This window comes from Pleurodeles waltl, chromosome 4_1, assembly GCF_031143425.1.
Source record: "Pleurodeles waltl isolate 20211129_DDA chromosome 4_1, aPleWal1.hap1.20221129, whole genome shotgun sequence".
In the NCBI taxonomy this organism is placed as follows: Eukaryota; Metazoa; Chordata; class Amphibia; order Caudata; family Salamandridae; genus Pleurodeles; species Pleurodeles waltl.
The window spans coordinates 650,576,345-650,593,481 of NC_090442.1; the positions used below are offsets into that span (position 1 = coordinate 650,576,345).

The 17,137-nt window shown below is 46.8% G+C and overlaps 1 protein-coding gene across 1 annotated transcript in view; it reads left to right on the forward strand.

The window, feature by feature from the left end:
- Positions 1-17,137, forward strand: part of LOC138288009 (uncharacterized protein C3orf20 homolog) — a 199,842-nt gene that overhangs the window by 66,170 nt on the left and 116,535 nt on the right. Inside the window, exon 4 of the mRNA XM_069229101.1 lies at positions 6,549-6,659. Coding sequence (XP_069085202.1) covers positions 6,549-6,659 — 111 coding nt within the window. The remainder of the gene's footprint in view (positions 1-6,548; positions 6,660-17,137) is intronic.

Genomic DNA, 17,137 nt, shown 5'->3' on the forward strand with positions numbered 1-17,137 from the left:
TAAATTATACTAATCCATCACTAATTCTTGTTGGGTACCGGAGTAGCGTGCTACTCATCGAAAAGCGCTTTGACGCCTCGTCAGGGGTAGTAAGCGCTATATAAATACGATTACAATTACAATTACAATTACAATTCTGAGGGCCGTAGTCGCTGTAACAATGTACGCATTATAGGGCTCCCGGAAAAGGCCCTGGGGGCCGATACGGTAGCCATCCTGGAACCCTGGATGAAATCTCTCCTTGGTAAGTGGCAGTTCACTTCCTTTTTCGCACTGGAAAGAGCACATAGGGTGCCGCTTAAACCCCCAGCACCGGGCCGGACTCCCAGAATGGTACTGGCTAAACTACTGCATTACAGGGATCGAGGCATATTGTTACAGAGGGAGGCGCCCCCTTTTACAGTAGAGAACAGAAAAGTCACCATGTTTCCTCACTATACAGCAGCAGTGCAAGTGAAGCGGGCCTCATATCTATCTGTAAAGAAGGCACTGTGAGACAAAGGGGTCCGATACACACTGCTGTTCCCCTCCAAGCTGAAGATAATGTGGGAAGGCAAAACGCACTTCTGCCAGACTCCAGAAGAAGCATGGGCCTGGCTCGAATCTTACAAAGGTGGTGCAGCTGTTTGTGCGGGGAGTGCATCCGGCGCCATTGGCCGTCGTCGAAAGAGGTGCCGCTCTAGGGACCGAACTGTCACTGACCGCCTGATGCGACCAACGCATCTCCAGCAAACTCAGGAACAACGTGCGGTGATCCAGACTACAGCATCACTGACGGAGTCGCCTGTCTCCTATAGAGATAGGAACTACTCCACTAATGTCCAGGAAACAGAAGATACATCCGACCTTGACTCTATCGCCAGCGTGATTGAGGAGCTCCCTCAAGTGATGCCCCAAACAGCAGAAGTCATAATCTGACATTTGTTGGGGTACCTGCCCTCAGTCTGCTAGCGGCTCCCGGCTAGGGTGGTGGCCTGCCACTGGGTGGGGCCGGCCCGGTCAAGCTTGATGGACTATAATAGGCTTCTGGACACCTCACCCCCAACTCACCCTTGGACTGCTCCAGAAGGGCGATGATGAGACTGTAGAAGTTTGGTTTTACTAGTTTGGGCGGTTGGTCGTTGCTGGACTGCTCTTGGGCCGGGGAATCAGGTGTTACATATGGTTATTCTTGTTGTGGCCCAGATATGCAATAGGTGTGGGGGGTCGGTGGTGTGGGGGTGTGAGGGGAGGAGGTACCAGGAGGTGTAGTTCAGTGGACACTGAACACCAAAAACACAAAATGCTGAATAACGGTCTCCGCATACGCTGGCGGGGGCAACTCTTTGCAGCTACTTTCTTGGCCTATGTTCAAGGCGCACTTATATGGATTTGGGCGGGGTGTCTTTGAGGCTACCACACTAGACGTGGACTAAGAGAGGCGATATGTCTTGGTGGAGGGATGCCTTAATGGCAGACCGATAGTCCTGGGGAGAATATACGCCCCTAACCAGGACCAGAATCTTTTTTGGCAGGCTTTATCAGCCCCCCTGGTGCGAATCACAGAAGGGCCCTATTTGTTTGGGAGGGGGATTACAACAGTGTCGTTGACACAGACTAGGACAGCTCCTCTCCCCCACTACAGAAAGCTGCAACACTTAGAGCAACAAAAGGCCTGGCGAAATGGATAGACCAATGGGGCATGGAAGATTACTGGCGGACCCAACACCCTCACAGTAAGGAATACTCACACTACTCTTCCCTCCACCAGGTCCATACAAGGATTGATTACATGTTCTGTTCCAAGGCACTCATTAGTGATGTTCTACATACAGAATACCTGGGTAGAACTATCTCTGACCATAGCCCATTGCTGCTGACACGGCAGACACGTGGGAGGGGGGGGGCTACCGATTCTAAAATGGCAATTATACCTTAGGGCCCTTGAGGATGAGGTCTTCCGCACTGCTCTGACCTCTAAACTGATGGACTATCTCTCCCTGAAAAACTGGACCACTTCCTCTAGGGGAATGGAATGGGAAGCCCTGAAAGTGGTTATAAGAGGGCACTGCATTGGAAAAACAGTGGGGTTTATGAAGGACCTAGAACTAGAACTTACCCGCTTAGAAACAGAACTGCGTAGGTGGGAGTCAAGGCTGGGGATGGACCCTAAAATTACCCGATAGGTAGCGGAAGCGCGTGAATTCCACACCAAAGCCTTAGAGCACCTTCGCTGCCATGACTACAAGGCATACGTGGGTAGGATACATGAAGACACTTATTTGTATAGCACACCAGGGGAACTGACTTGGACTCTATCCAAACCTACCTGGCAGGTCTGTGGTTGGTGACGGTAATGGAGCAGGACAGTGCGGAACTGGGGGCACAGACGAGTGACCAGAAGGTGAGAACTGCCATTAAAGCTCTGGCAATGGGAAAAACCCTGGGAACAGATGGTCTCCTGCCAGAACTTAATCAGAGGTTTGCCAGAACACTGGCACCCCACTGGTAGAGGAGTATACAGAGGCCTATGGGATGGGCGAACCGCCGCCATCAACTAGGGAGGCCTTGGTGATACCTCTTCCCAAGGGCAAACAGACCGATATGACAGCGGCTGATTATCGCCTATTACCAATGTTAAATACTGACATTAAGGTGCTTAGCAAGGTCCTTGTGACTAGGTTACTCCCGCACATGCAGACTCTCATACATACAGACCAGAACGGGTTTATACCCACGTGTAGTACATCACACAACCTACGGAGACTCTACTCCCTCCTTTACGATGACCCACGACCCCCGGCGATGCCGGCTATGATAGTGTCGGTGGACTTGGAAAAGGCCTTCAACACTGTGCGATGGGACTATCTTGAAGTGGTGATGCTGCGGATGGGGCTGGGACAGTGATGGGCACGATGGGTCAACCTGCTTTACGCCCGGCCCACGGCAAGAGTGAAGACAGGGAACACAATTTTGAGAAGTTATGACAGTTGTATGGAAACCAGACAGGGCTGCCCCCTCTCGCCCTTATTGTTCACCATTGCGATTGAGCCACTAGCAGCAAGCTTCCAAGCGATGGCTGGAGAGTGGGGTGTGATTAGGTGGGGAACACCGCATATTATCTCCCTCTATGCTGACGACCTCCTCATTTATTTACGAGATCGGAACGCAGTACTGCCACAGGTGCTGCAGAAGCTGGAGGACTTTGGCAACATCTCAGGCCTGCGCCTCAATCGGCGTAAGATATGTGTCTTCCCGACAGCGACAGGGGCGCCACGCTCACTCTCCTGCCCAGATGATGTTCAGTGGACTCCCTGAACTTTTAAGTATTTGGGTATTCAAGTCTATCACGACTTGAAGGACCTTCGCAAGGGTAACCTGAGGGGAGCATACCGAGCATTGAAATCTGCGGTAGCAAAATGGCGGTAATTAAAATCATGGCTCGAATAGCCCTGTCCAAAGTGGTGATGCTCCACAGGCTTCTCTACTACTTCGCCAATTTACCGTTGTTCATCCCGGTGCCCTGGTTTCACACCTTGGACTGGCTCTTACGAGAGTTGGTGTAAGACATGGGGCGCCAGCGAGTAGCGCTGATGGCGCTCTATTTGCCACCGGAGGGGGTGCTTGGAGTGCCCGACTTTGAACTGTATCATGTGGGGGCTCAGCTTCAGTGGCTGGCGAGATGGCTTAACGGGCTGGACTCCTTGATGGTCTCCTTAGATGAAGGACCTACCCAAGAGGCGGGACTCCTGGCCTGCCTACTTCAGGGGACATGGCCACTTCCTGGATCAAATATACTGGTGACTGTTGCATTGGCAGCCTGGCGTAGGGCCGTCAGACAAAGGCGCACAACAAGACCCTACGCCCCTGCCCTCCCACTGGTAGGCCTTCCACATGGTGAACCTTGCTCCTCCTTTACCACACAACAACTACAATGACAGACAGAAGCGGGGATAGCAACAGTGGGAGACCTGTTCCAGGGAGGGATGTTGATCCCCTTTGGTGACTTGACAGACCAGATGGGCTTGGCCGCTGGCCAGTTCTTAAACTATGAGGCTATCATACGAGCCCTGAAAGCCATATGGGGGGATGGAAGTGAGGATCCCTCTGCGACTGCGATTTTACAGTCTATGCTGGCACGGCGGATCCCACCAGGTAACGTGGTTCTACAGAGCCCTGAATGGGATGGTGGGATGGTGGACCACCATTGGAGGGACTGAGAGGTAGGTGGGACACAGACATAGGGAGACAGATGACAGGCATTGAATATACTCGAACCCTGGCTCACCCGCACAAAATCTCTCGAAAACAACATGCTTGAAGTATACCCAGTATAACTATGTTCACAGGACCTACCTTACCCCGCATAGAATTAGCCAGATATATGGTATAACGTCAGGGGCATGGCCACGGTGCTGGTTGTGTGACACCGACTTCTGTCATATGACTTGGAGGATACCCAGGGATGCAGCAATTTTGGAGGGAGGTTATTGCTCGACTGAACAGCACAATGGACAGGCAGATTGATAGCAGCCCGGCTGTCTGCTTATTAGGACTTTTGGATAGACCCCCTCAAAAAAAGATTTATTGACCTGGCACTGGGACAGGCATGTCGGAGGGTGGCGATGGACTGGAAGAACAGCTCTGGACCTAGGTTGAGTACATGGGTGGCAGACATTACCTGTTGGGCCAGGGTGGAAGAGCGGTCTCTCCAGAATGAAGAAATGAGAGGGGTGAGGAACAGATCGATAGCCCCCTTGTTGGCGAAGGTGGTTGGAAGATGGGACACGCTCGAGGCAACTATAGACCAGACTGCAAATGAGCCGCTCAATTAGAGGAGATAATTGTAGGTAATTGTAACATACCCCTGGGACCCTCATGAACTTTTATATACAGCCCCTCGCCTCCCGCCTCTCCACCCTCCCTCTAGCCTGCCCACTTCCCCCGGTCGGACCCCACACAGTTGCAGAAACACCTGCAGGCAAAGCAGTTTGGTTTACATAACTGGGCAAGTTGTATTGTATGTTTTGTTTATTATTTTTGCACTTAAAGCAGATAGGTTCCTGAGAGCCTAGAGCTGAAAGTGGTGGTGCAAAGGGGGCTGCTTAGGTGCAGACCGGCGATATTGGCAGGCTTTAAAGGGGACGACAAAGAGCTCAGCTGAAGACTGGCTAAATTATTGGATAAATTAGGGCGCCTTCTTCAAGAGACTGAACAAGCGAGATAAGTGCGCACAATCAGCTTGCAAGCAACGTGGTAGTACTCCATAATTCAGCTGAACATTTTAACTCAAATTGATTTTATTACTGTACTTTATGATTCCTTGGCTTTTTTTTTCTTTTCTTTTCTTTTTCTCTCCTTTCTTGATGTAATGGTTTTTATTGACCGAACACATGATAAATAAAATAAAAATACTTCTATTCAGTGGTGGCAGCACTCCTGGGTATTTATTGGCTGGGGATGGAATAGGACCCCTTGCTTTGTCTGAGGCCCTCTGACTCTACCCTTAGTCAGTAATGTCTTCAAGTGCCTATTTGATTCTGTTTTCATGTAGTTAAGTGCATGCAGATTCAGACTGGTCTATAGAATAATATGCAACATTCCCTTGTATAGTGCACCTATTTCAGCAATATGGTTTTATGGCACTGTTGACTGTCTTGAATGTGATGTGATGCAGTCTTGAGGTGATGTTCCAGAAAGGATTGTTGTTACGTTTCTTAGACCATTGCTTCATTTGGTGTCCTTTTCCTAGGGGGCAAGAGAACCTGTGCACTAGTATGCAACAGTATGCACTTTATTAATGTATTCAGTCAGTGAGTTAGGTGTGTTTCGGCCACTGTGCATGCTAAGAACAGGGACCAGAGAGAGACAGGGTTGGAGCGCGTACAATAGTGAAGCATTCTAATGGTGTGTTGGCTGTTTTTGTCTTGGTCAGGTATGGTAGTGTTGATTGGTTGTTGGGATGCATGTTATGTAGACTGCAAAATCACTGGGCTGTCTGTTCTGAAGTGAGTTTCCGGACAACAGTGTGTCTACTGCCTCCTCTCCACTGTCTATGATATACTTTGGGTGTTGGGAGGTCTGCCACGATACGTATGTATGTCTCTGCTGGCATTTTAAGGAAAGAATATGGGAGTCGGTGCACTTTATGTATCCTGTCAGGGTTATAGAATTCGCATAGATACATAAAATGTCTGTCTTGTGTATGATTATTGCAATATGCCGGGTAGAATGAGCAAGTTGTATCGCAGCAAATCTCTACTTGCAGTTTCAGCTTGCCTATGTATCGAAAAGTAGCCTTAAAATGTGATAGAAAGTACTCAAGCAAATCCTGCAACATTTTCTGAAAACCACTGTCATCTTTAAAATGATAAAATGTCTCTATATTAACTAGACATACGCTCCTGTTCCATCCGTATTATACACACATACGCACTCAAAAATGCTGTTATCTGTAAACAACTAAGTTGTTCTGTGATAGTCCACAAGAACACAAAATACATTTTCATGTTCAATACACAACTGATTTTCATACATAGACACATTGCTTGTGCTTCCTCTTTTTACAGGGCTTACTCCAAACTAGTGAAAACTTCTTATCGAAAGCAGCCAAAGAACTATCAAAAGCAAACCGGAAAAAAGGGAAAGAAAAAGACGCAAAGAAAGTGTCCAAGAAAACAGTAAGCAAAGCTAATGTCTTTTCAGCTGGCTGAAGGGGAAACTCTTCTCATTCAGTGCGGAGGATTGCTTTGTTATTTGGAGGTTTACATAATTTCAGCTATGGGAGGTGGATACCTTGTCAGTTAGTCGTAAAGTGGGTGTTTCTATAAACTAAGTTCCTGACAGAACACATTAGGACGATGGAAACAGGGTTGCAATGTGTTTTACAGGTACAAGTTGTATACTAACAGGCAGACAAGCAAAGAATCGGGCAGAAGACATGAAATATTGGTCTTCCAAAAAGATGGCCTTATTTTTTAGTACAGAACTTGAGAAGATCAAGCAAAGTAGGTGAGCAGACATTACAAAAGGCAGTTTAGAAAATGCTGCTTGAGATCTCTTTTAAAAGCAGAGATTGAAGTGACCTTTGGGATGAGTGTGAGTATAGCATTTCAAACCCTTGGACCCTTTCCAGAGTATGATTGTTTAAGTGTGGGAGAATTTTCAGTCTGGGGTTGTTACGCTTGGACTACAGCTTGGTTTCTTAAAGTTCTGTTTTTATCAGAAAGTTGAAGGCTTTAGATAATTATTCAGGATTATTCAAATTAATAAACTTGTCTGTGATGCATGCAGTCTGAAAGGCAGAGCAAGTGTCCATGGGATGCCACTGTAGTGAACCAAGGAGCAGAGGGTTTAACTCTGAGAGATAACCTTCTTATAGGAGATACCACATTTAAAACTGAGGTCAGCTAGGTTTTGATGCGATTGTTATGGGTCTGTGGGTCGTCAGCAAGATGATAGAGTGTTGTAGTGAGATGGGTAGGATTTCAGCATTGTCAATTTTAGAATAATTCTGTTTAGTCCTAATGGTGGCAGAGAGAGACCGAGTGGTCGGATTGGCATTGTCATGAGTTAGAGAGCAGAACAGAGCCACAAGTTCAGACCACGGGACAGGCAAATACACCAAAATGGTTATAAAGCCCCCAGGAATAAAACAGTGGATCCAAAGCATGCCCTGCCTCTTATGTGGGTTTAGACATAATTGTCTGCAGCCTATGAGCACGCATAACTCAAGGAGAGATCTGGTGACTGGATGGTCAGGAGTGTGTGTCCAGATGTTGAGGTCCCCCAAAGCTGGCACCGTTTAGGAACCCACAAAATAGGGCGATATACAAGTGGTGGACTCCATGACAAACTCAGTGGTACTACATGGAGGGTGAAACAAGATACCTATGATGTTAGGACAACTATTGGCAGAGATATTGAAGAAGGCTTGTCCCACTCTCATGCACTCTTGGCATCGAGGACATACATAGTCAGAGATTCATGGTGAATGATTGCCAGCCTCTACCCGCATGAATTTTTTGGTCAACATGAATAATTTTATAATTAGGAAGGGTAGCAACCAATATCTCCAGCAAAGGCTCATAAAGGTTTCATTTATGAAAAAAGTACCAAGAGAGTGCCCCAATATAAAATGGTGAATGTTGGCATGGTGTTTTAATAGCAATCTGGTGTTTAGCAGGGTAGAGCATAGTCTGAGATTCTTACAAGTGGGAAAATGAGGACTGCTATACAAGAATATGAAAGATAACACTATACTATGTTAAGAGTTAAGCCCAGGAGTCCTTAAGACAGTGATCTTGTCTTCCAGTGAATTAAAGAAAGTGACCCTTGCATTATTTGGACTCATATTTATGAACACTATGCAAAACACCTGGCCTCAAGTAGGTGCTACTTCAAGTCAACAGCCACTCCCAAATTATGTTGGAAGTAAGGAACATTCTGGCATCAGTCTTCATGACCCACACAGAACCCCTGCAAGATTATCTAAAGAGCAAAGACTAGTACACAATGGGTGGCATTCTATGTCTTCATGCCTTGTTGTCTATGTTAATCCACAAAGAAAGCCTGAGTGCGCTGAAGATACCAGACTTTGTGGCCTTGAAGCTGTGCTGTAGCAGGATGCTCGAGTGGGACAGCAAGTACTAATGACATCTGCCAGTAGAGCACTCACCACCAACAAATACAACTACTCTAGGTAGAGAAAAGGGTCATCACATTCCTCAGAAGGTGTGCCACTTTCGCATCTTTTTGCACTGTCACACTTTTAAAATGATAACTGATCACAAACTGCTGATACTGATCTTTCAAAGTTTGAGAATTGAATCATTCAGCTACTAGAGCTGATAACCCAGCGGACATCTTGCCAACACCCTGACTCACCAACTCAGCTGAACTGAAGAATGACAAAAAGGAAGAGGAACTTGTGCTTCTACTGATTGAAGACACCTTGCCCGTGTCATTTAAACTTGAGTGTTAATTTGCACCACTACTGACAATGCAATTTGTAAGTGTTGGACCTGGCATCCTAGGTGTGGTTATCCCCCATCTTTTTGCCTTCAACCCACCTGTTTTTGCTGACTTCATTTTTGCTGACTGGCCTTAGGACTCTGCATTCTTTACCAATGCTAACCAGTGCTTAAGTGCTAAAACATGGTAACATTGACCCAATTGGCAAAGTTAAGTCCCTGGTAAAGTGGTACTACATATACCGAGGGCCTGTAAGTTAAAAATGCTACTAGTGGGCCTGCTGCACTTGTCTCAGGCCTGCCACAGTAGCTTGTGTGTGCAGTTTTAAACTTCCATTTCGACCTGGCAAAATAAACCTTTTGCCAAACTTAAACTTTCCTTTTTAATACATACAAGTCACCCCTAGTGTAGGCCCTAGATAGCCCATAGGGCATGATGCCGTATATTTAAATTATTGAACATGTACTTTTACATTTTACATGTCCTGGTAGTGAAAACTCTTTAATTAATTTTTTCACTACTGCACGTCTGCCTCTCCCATAGGATAACATTGAGTTACCCTATTACATTTAATAAGTGATAGCATTAAATTGAGAGGAGCTACAAATGCTGAGTTTGGTGTCAAAAGAATTGCAATTCAAAACTGTATTTAATGTTTAAGTCTGATTTTTAAGTCACAATTATGAAACTGCCGCTTTTAGAAAGTTGCCGTTTTCTTGTGCTGACCATTTAGGGGGTCATTATGACGCTGGCGGTGAGTGTTAATGTGGCGGTAATACCGCCATCAGGCTGACGGTACATACCGCCACATTTTGAGAATGGCAGATTGGCTGCAGTCAACTCGCCACTTCTCCACTCAGACCGCCATGACATTATCAGCCGCCGGGTCGGATATATCAATCTCCAGCCCGGCAGCCGGCACAGTACCGCTGGCGGCTCCCCAACACACACCTGACACCCCCAGACCACCTCCATCCAAAGCCTCACCCCCACACACACACTAACCCCCACCCCGACATTCACATACATACCCTCCATCCAAACACCCCCCCACCCCTTCTGATCCAAACACCTCCCCACCCCCTCCGATCCTCTCACTCACCCCCCCCACCCTCCATACACGCACACACCCGCAGACACGCACCACGCATACACCCAATCACTCACACTGGCATACACGCATTCATACACACATACTTCCAGACGTGCTCGCACACCTTCTTACACACAATCACACTGACATGCAGACACGCACTCACTTCACCATTCTTACACGCATTCACTCACACGCATACAACCACGCAAATAACACAACACACACAGACGCATTCACACACTCACTGACACATTCATGCACACTTCTCAGACACACACACACAAGACCTCCCCATCCTCCCACGCCCCTCCCCTGTCGGAAGCCTGACTTACCTTTGACGAGGAGGTCTTCCGGCAGGGAATGGGAAGGGGCACTGCTACCACCACCAGCGCCCGGCCAGCAGAACACCGCCAGACCGCATCACAGGTCATGATACGGCTGGCGGCATTGTACTGGATTGTGGTGCTGGTGGTAGCAACGCCACCTTACCACCGTCTGCCGGATTTCTGCCCTTCTTGTGGTGGAAGTCCGACAGTGCTCATAATATGGCGTACGATGTTAGCTGCGGTGGTGTTATTCTGGCGACCGTCACCGCGGTGGTTGACGGTTTTTACCGCCAAAGTCAAAATGACCACCTTAGTGCCTGCAGCTATATCCTGGGTCATAGGAATGGGCATAGCTGGCGGTTGGACTTTGTGTATTGCTCCAAGACAGTGAGACATAGGGGGGGTATGTGTTTGGCAGGATGGTTCATATATCATTTGATAGGAGGACGGATCTGTCACCTACCACACTTGCACATCACAAAGCATCTGCCTTGGGGATTAGCACTAGTTTTATGTGCCCACGGACTAGCTGTGGCCAGGGCAAGGAGACAGGAAATTCCAAGCACCTCTGGGGGTGGAATCCTCTAGAAACTTCTCTTACTTCAGAGCTGGCACCAAGGATAAATAGTGGACCCTCGGACCCAACTCTTCATTACACCTCTGGCCTGTGGAAGACTCAGAAAGGCAGTGGTGCTGCTCTGCTGCAAGAAGGACTACTACTCTACTGCCTTGCTGGCTGAGAAGGAAGACTAGACTTTCACCCTTCATACCAGGCTAAAGTGACTACAAGGCTCAGCTGACTGACTGCCTGTTCTGAACTATAGGGACATGACTAGCTCCAGAGGCGACTGCATCAGCCCAGCTGACCTGCTGCTAGACCTGCAACTGGACCTACCTGAGCTCTCCTGGACTATTTAGGAGTGAGTTCCTGATACCTCAGGAGGTGCCCCTCTGGTCCTGCACCCTTTGTGTGGCATCAGTGAGCTCTCCCTTCAAAAAAAGGATAAATCTTGAAGCTTTGGACTCTTTTTGACTGCAAACGGGCCAGTTTGCTTCAAGATCTTGCTGCCAGCGACATTTGGCAATGCAAGATCTGCACTTCGTGCTACAGCATTGACAGCCCATGGTAACTGCCAACATGAATCTCCATCATCAACCATCCCCAATGCCTTACAGGATCTTCATGCTTCAGTGATGACTTTCCACGATGCCCGGCCTGCTCTTCACATTACAACGATGACCATCCACGACACTCTCCCTGCTCCTTTCTGCCCCTAAACTTCACCCGTCCATGAACCCTAAAAACTCCTCACCACACCTAAACTACATCGATTCCTGACCCCTAAACTCCAGACCTCCCTGAACTCTAAAAACTCTTTCTAACCCCTAAACTCAATTCATCACTCAACTGTAAAACCCCTCACTAACCCTAAATTACACCCATTCTTGAACCCTAAAAATTATTTCTACACTTAAACCTCACCCATCCCTGAACCCTTAAAACCCTTACCACTCCCAACCACAACCCTTCCTTCCCCCTAAAAATACCCTCACCACCCCTAAACTTCATCCATCCCTAAACCCTGAAAACCTTTCTACATCTAAACGCACTCATCCCTGAACCCTTAAAACTCCTCACCACCCTACACGCCACCCATTCCTGAATGCTAAAAACCCTTTCCCACCCCTAAACTCTACCTATCACTGAAACTTAAAGTCCCTTACCAGCCCACAACTTCGCCTTTTTGTAAACCCTAAAAACCTCTCAACACACCTACACTCTACCAATCCCTGAACGCTAAAAAACTTCTGTTAGAAATGGGGTTCCTGGTTGGCAAGGGTAAGCACCTCAGCCAAGCAGTTACCACCATTCTAGTCAGGCCAAGGGAACTACACACCTAAGATAACACCTGCTCACACCTTTGGTAGCTTGAAATGAGCAGTCAGGCTTATCCCAGGGGCAATGTGTAAAGCCCTTTCACAACACAATCAAAACACCACAAAAAGAGACTTCACAATAAGTTATATTAAAATAAACTGTATTGCTTAAACACAAACCATCATAGACCAAAACAATATGAAACCAGTAATGCTCTGCTAAGCTAAGCAGTGGTCCGATCTTTATGAATGCAGAATAAGGATAGGCATCTCCCTATTGCATAAGTCACAAGTAAACATTACCCTCCCTAGCACGTCATACCACCATATCCCCTCCAATGCATGTAATGCATATCCTGCAAGATGCATGTCATACAAACAGGGTCAACACATATGATACGATTTATGACTTACTTTGATACCTGCTAGCATTATATATATTGACTGGTTTGCAAGTGTCAACAACAGGAAGGATTGATCCACTATGATTTTTTTCAATTAATTCTTTACATTCATATGTATGTAGATATCCGCAAGTGATTGGACCATTGAAGCTGTTCGTCATCCCTATGGTGCCCATCCTTTAATGTGAGGAGGGAAAGCTGGTAATCATTAATATTAAAGAGTGAACAGTTATTTACACTCATGAATGGTTGATCACTTCACAAGGGGTTTGTTCACCAATGTGTCTTGGCTCTCCCTCTCTCACTAGTGCACTTGGTATTAGTTTTGTACTATGCCTTATGTTTTGCTTCTTTCTTGCAGGTTCCAGTAACACACGTTTATTTTAGTCTATTTGAACAGTGAGGATTAGGTAGGTTATTTAAGGTCCTGACGAATCGCGCGTGATCTCTATTGACAACTTGAGCGAGAAACATGTTGACCTATTTTTGGGCTGTTTAGGGATTCCTGACACTGCCCTCACCACATCCCCAGATTTTAGGGTTTATGATCACCTGACACTGTATGTGAATAGGGTAAAATATACAGTATTCTAATTTTCCCCTTATTTTTTGTTTTTAATCATGACAGAGGCTTATATTATTTTCAATATATTTTTCTATTGCTATTTTCCCCTCTAGTCATTTTTAACAGCATTTTTTTACCAATCCCACATAATTGCATTCACCCACCGGCTAATATCCTTAACAAAAGATCTCTGGCAAAAAGCCTCTTGAGGGGCCCGAGGGCATTGCAGCACCAGCCTGACGAGGAGCAAAGCCCGATGATGAAGCATGTCACCATTAGGTGAGTGAGGGCTTTAGTTCCTGATTTAGGATATTCACTGGGACCTGCTTTTCTCTCCCATCCTCGGATTATTTCTCACTCTATTTTTTATGGAGCTGTGCATTCAGTATTGTGTCAACACAGTGTATGACATAATCAGGACATAAAAAATGCAGCATATAACATGAGGGCACACATGTCCTGTGTAGATACGGTTATATCCGGAACCACCTTCTACATGACGGTTCCTGTGCAACTGCGCTTCTTTTAGAAAGTACTCTGTAGCTACCAAATCCACTGTGTCGTAAACAGGAGCTCCTACGCTCCTACAACCATTAACTCTGCAAACAAAGGTGGCTGGGCAGGCACGGGACCTCCATTGAGGTGCTCCTTCCTGTCCGAGAGCTGTAATGCATCAGGCTCCAAAGAGGTTCCTTGTCAGCTGGGCACCCGTGCTCCCACCCCAAAAGGTATACACAGCGGCCCTCCTAACAGCTGGGAGAAATCTCAGGGTGCCCTGCGCAGGACCGCACACCAGCCCAAATCTCAGACAGCCGCCTGTGTCCACGTGAGGCGGCTGTGAACAACGGTGGCTTCCTCACAAGCCGATTTGCTTTCAGGAGCGCGTCCGGGGCCCTCCAGGCCCTCCCGGATAGTTACCTTCACTTCCATGGGGCGGCCCAGCCCTAGCCGGCCCTTCTTCTTTATGCTGCCCGGGTCGCAGCGATGACTGCACCAAAATAGGTGCCTGCTTGTGAGCCAGGGACACCAATGAATGCACACTTCTGTGCTGTACAAGAGGCTGTCGGCGGGCTCCTCTTAACTTCTCCTGTGCCGAAGGGGGGCTGCACACGCACTGTGGCCATGACCAAATGAAGGAAGTAGGCGCTAGCCCACACAGTGGTATAAATGTTGAGAAACAGCGCTCTTCACGTGCTGCAGCAAGGCTGTCGAGCGCGACCCTCGCGCTACCACTACAAAGGCAAGGGGAAATGGGGTACACCACCCAGCCCTTGGAGAATACTAGGGACACCACAGCAGGGTGCAGACAGGCAGGCCAGCACAGAGGGTCTGGTAAACAAATGTGGTAGTCCTCCTTGGTGACCTAGCAGGTCCCAGGTCAGCACATCAGCAGGGCAGACCCAGTGGCGGTTCTCAGCCAGTCCTTCCAGCAGTATCTTGTGTCAAAGTCTACACCGTGTCTCTCCTCTCCAAAAATGGGGAACAACCCCTATACTTAATCTCATTTTGTCTTTGATCTCAGGGGGCACTTCAAAGGACCTTTAGAAGTGCACAACACCCCCCTTCAGTCCCAACCCAGGCTCCAGACATCTGTAAGGGGTAAACAAGCCCTTTGTGTGAGTGCAGGACACAGCCTATACAAATGTAAGTGTGCCCACCTCCCCTCTCCCAGCCCAGGAAGACCATTCAGTATGGAGATGTAATATTATCACACCTCCACCCTCCCTGTGTGATGGCTGTCTGGAGAGTAAGCACAAGTCCCAGCTGTCACTGTACCCCAGATGTGGATTGGAGTCAGGCTGCAAAGCACAAAAGTAATAAGCACAGAGAAATGCCCACTTTCTAAAAGTGGCATTTCTACAATGGTATTAGAAATTCCTCTTACACCGATAAGCAGCCTTTCTCACTACCATTCCAAACATGCCAAACATGCCCACGCTGCTCCTCACAGAAAATACCACTTAGACATATGCAAGGGCATTCCTAATGCAAACCTATGAGAGAGGCAGCAGTCACAGCAGTAAGAAACCAAATAGGGTGTTTGTCACGACCAGCACATGCCACACAATGAAAGCACATGTCCTACCTCTTACCTAAACAGCACCCTGCCCATAGGGCTATGTAGGGCCTACCTTAGGGGTGAGCTATATGTAGCAAAAGGGGAGTTCCAGGCCTGGCAAGAAATGTGCCAATCAGGTGTAAGCCAGTCGTACCAAGTTTAGAATGGAGAAAACATGCACTTTAGCACTGATCAGCAGTGATAAAGTGCCCAGAGTCCTAGAGCCAACAAGAAGAGTTCAGAAAAACAGGAGGCGAAAGACAAAAAGTTTTAGGATGACCCTGCAAAAAGGGCCAGGTCCAACACTCCCTCACCACCCCACCTCAAAAAAGCTCTGTGATCAATTAAACCTAAAAATGCCTCACCAACCCTAATCTCTACCCATTACGGATCCCTAAAAACTCACTACCCTAAACTCCATCCATTCCTGAACCCTAAAAACAACTTTCTATACCTGAACTTCACTCCTCCCTGACCCTTAAAAATCTATCAACACTGCCCATCCCTGAACCCAAACTCCACCAAAGTTTAATGTAATTTTTAATTTTTCCTTAAAAGTATCTTTCATTTAAAATGTTTTCTCTAATTTTCAATTTACTTGTCTTCCCTTAAAATGAGTTTGCCTTGATATGGTTTCTTCCAATGTGGTTTCACAGTTTTTGTTTTTCCACTAATTAATGTATGTCAGAGTTATACATCTTGTGTGCGAGTGCACACTTGAGTCTGGTGCTGAAATTGAGCAACTTGCTTCTTCCTGACACTAAATCATCAAAGCCTCTTTTTCCTATTTATCTTTTCCATCCCACCCCTATACTATTTTACCATCCATGTGTACTGTAAAGTGTAACGATAGTTCCATAGCTCTGTTTTACTATGTAAATAATCAATGGCTATCGTAACCGCTTTACCCTAATGGTTTTTTAATTTCCTTGTGAAAACTAAATTATGTGTAATATAGTGCCTTTCCATCTCGGTTCTGTGGGCTTTAGCTGTATGGCGTCCTTTGGTGTTGCAAACATGGAAAAGGTTGTAGTTCGGTAAACTCGGTAGAGATATAGCTGGAAAGAAGAATTGTCGTCCAAAAGAGTGGTGTACGTGAATTGGAGATAGGCTGGGAAGGCGCAGGCAGTGTGCACTGGGGCACTGGGGCACTGGGAGTGTGGAAAAGATAGTCTAACGTTCAAAGATTTTTGTCGAAATAGGTAAAAGCAGTAGAAAACATGAGGATCAGTTTGCTGCGACAGCCATAGTTTTGCTTTACACATAGCTAATGCCAGGGTCTGCCCTGTAAGGAAAGTTAGGTGTTAATATTGCAAGAAAAGGATGCCATACACAGGCATGTGCAAGAATTGTGTCGGCAGGGTGCAATTGACGTGGTACTAAGTTTGAATGAGCATAGACGTCAGCGAAGAGTTGAACCTTGGGATATAGAACTCATTGTCTGGACTGATTCAAGGTCACATTATAATAATATATTTCAGCACATTTAAGGGAAATACTGCTAGATTGACTATGTCTGATAGAAGACCTGGATCATAAAGTGAGGATCAGGGCAGTTCTCATTTCTTGAACGATAGTGCAGAATCTAGGTGCGTACTCTATTCTTTGGGCCAAAAGGAGACGGGGTGTTTCAGAGCGGACTTTTTTTTTTCCTTTTTTAGATGTCAGAACTGTCCTGATTCTTCTACCCATGATCTTATCCTCTTGGGTGCCTCTCTGGCACACGCTATCAAGAGGAGCCTTCCATATGTTTAGGGTATTTTATTCAGCATAGCGAACACCAGGAGGGTTTGTTGGCCCCGTTCGGTTTACCAGAATGTTACCATGCTGTTCCTGCAGCATCTACATTTTGTTATG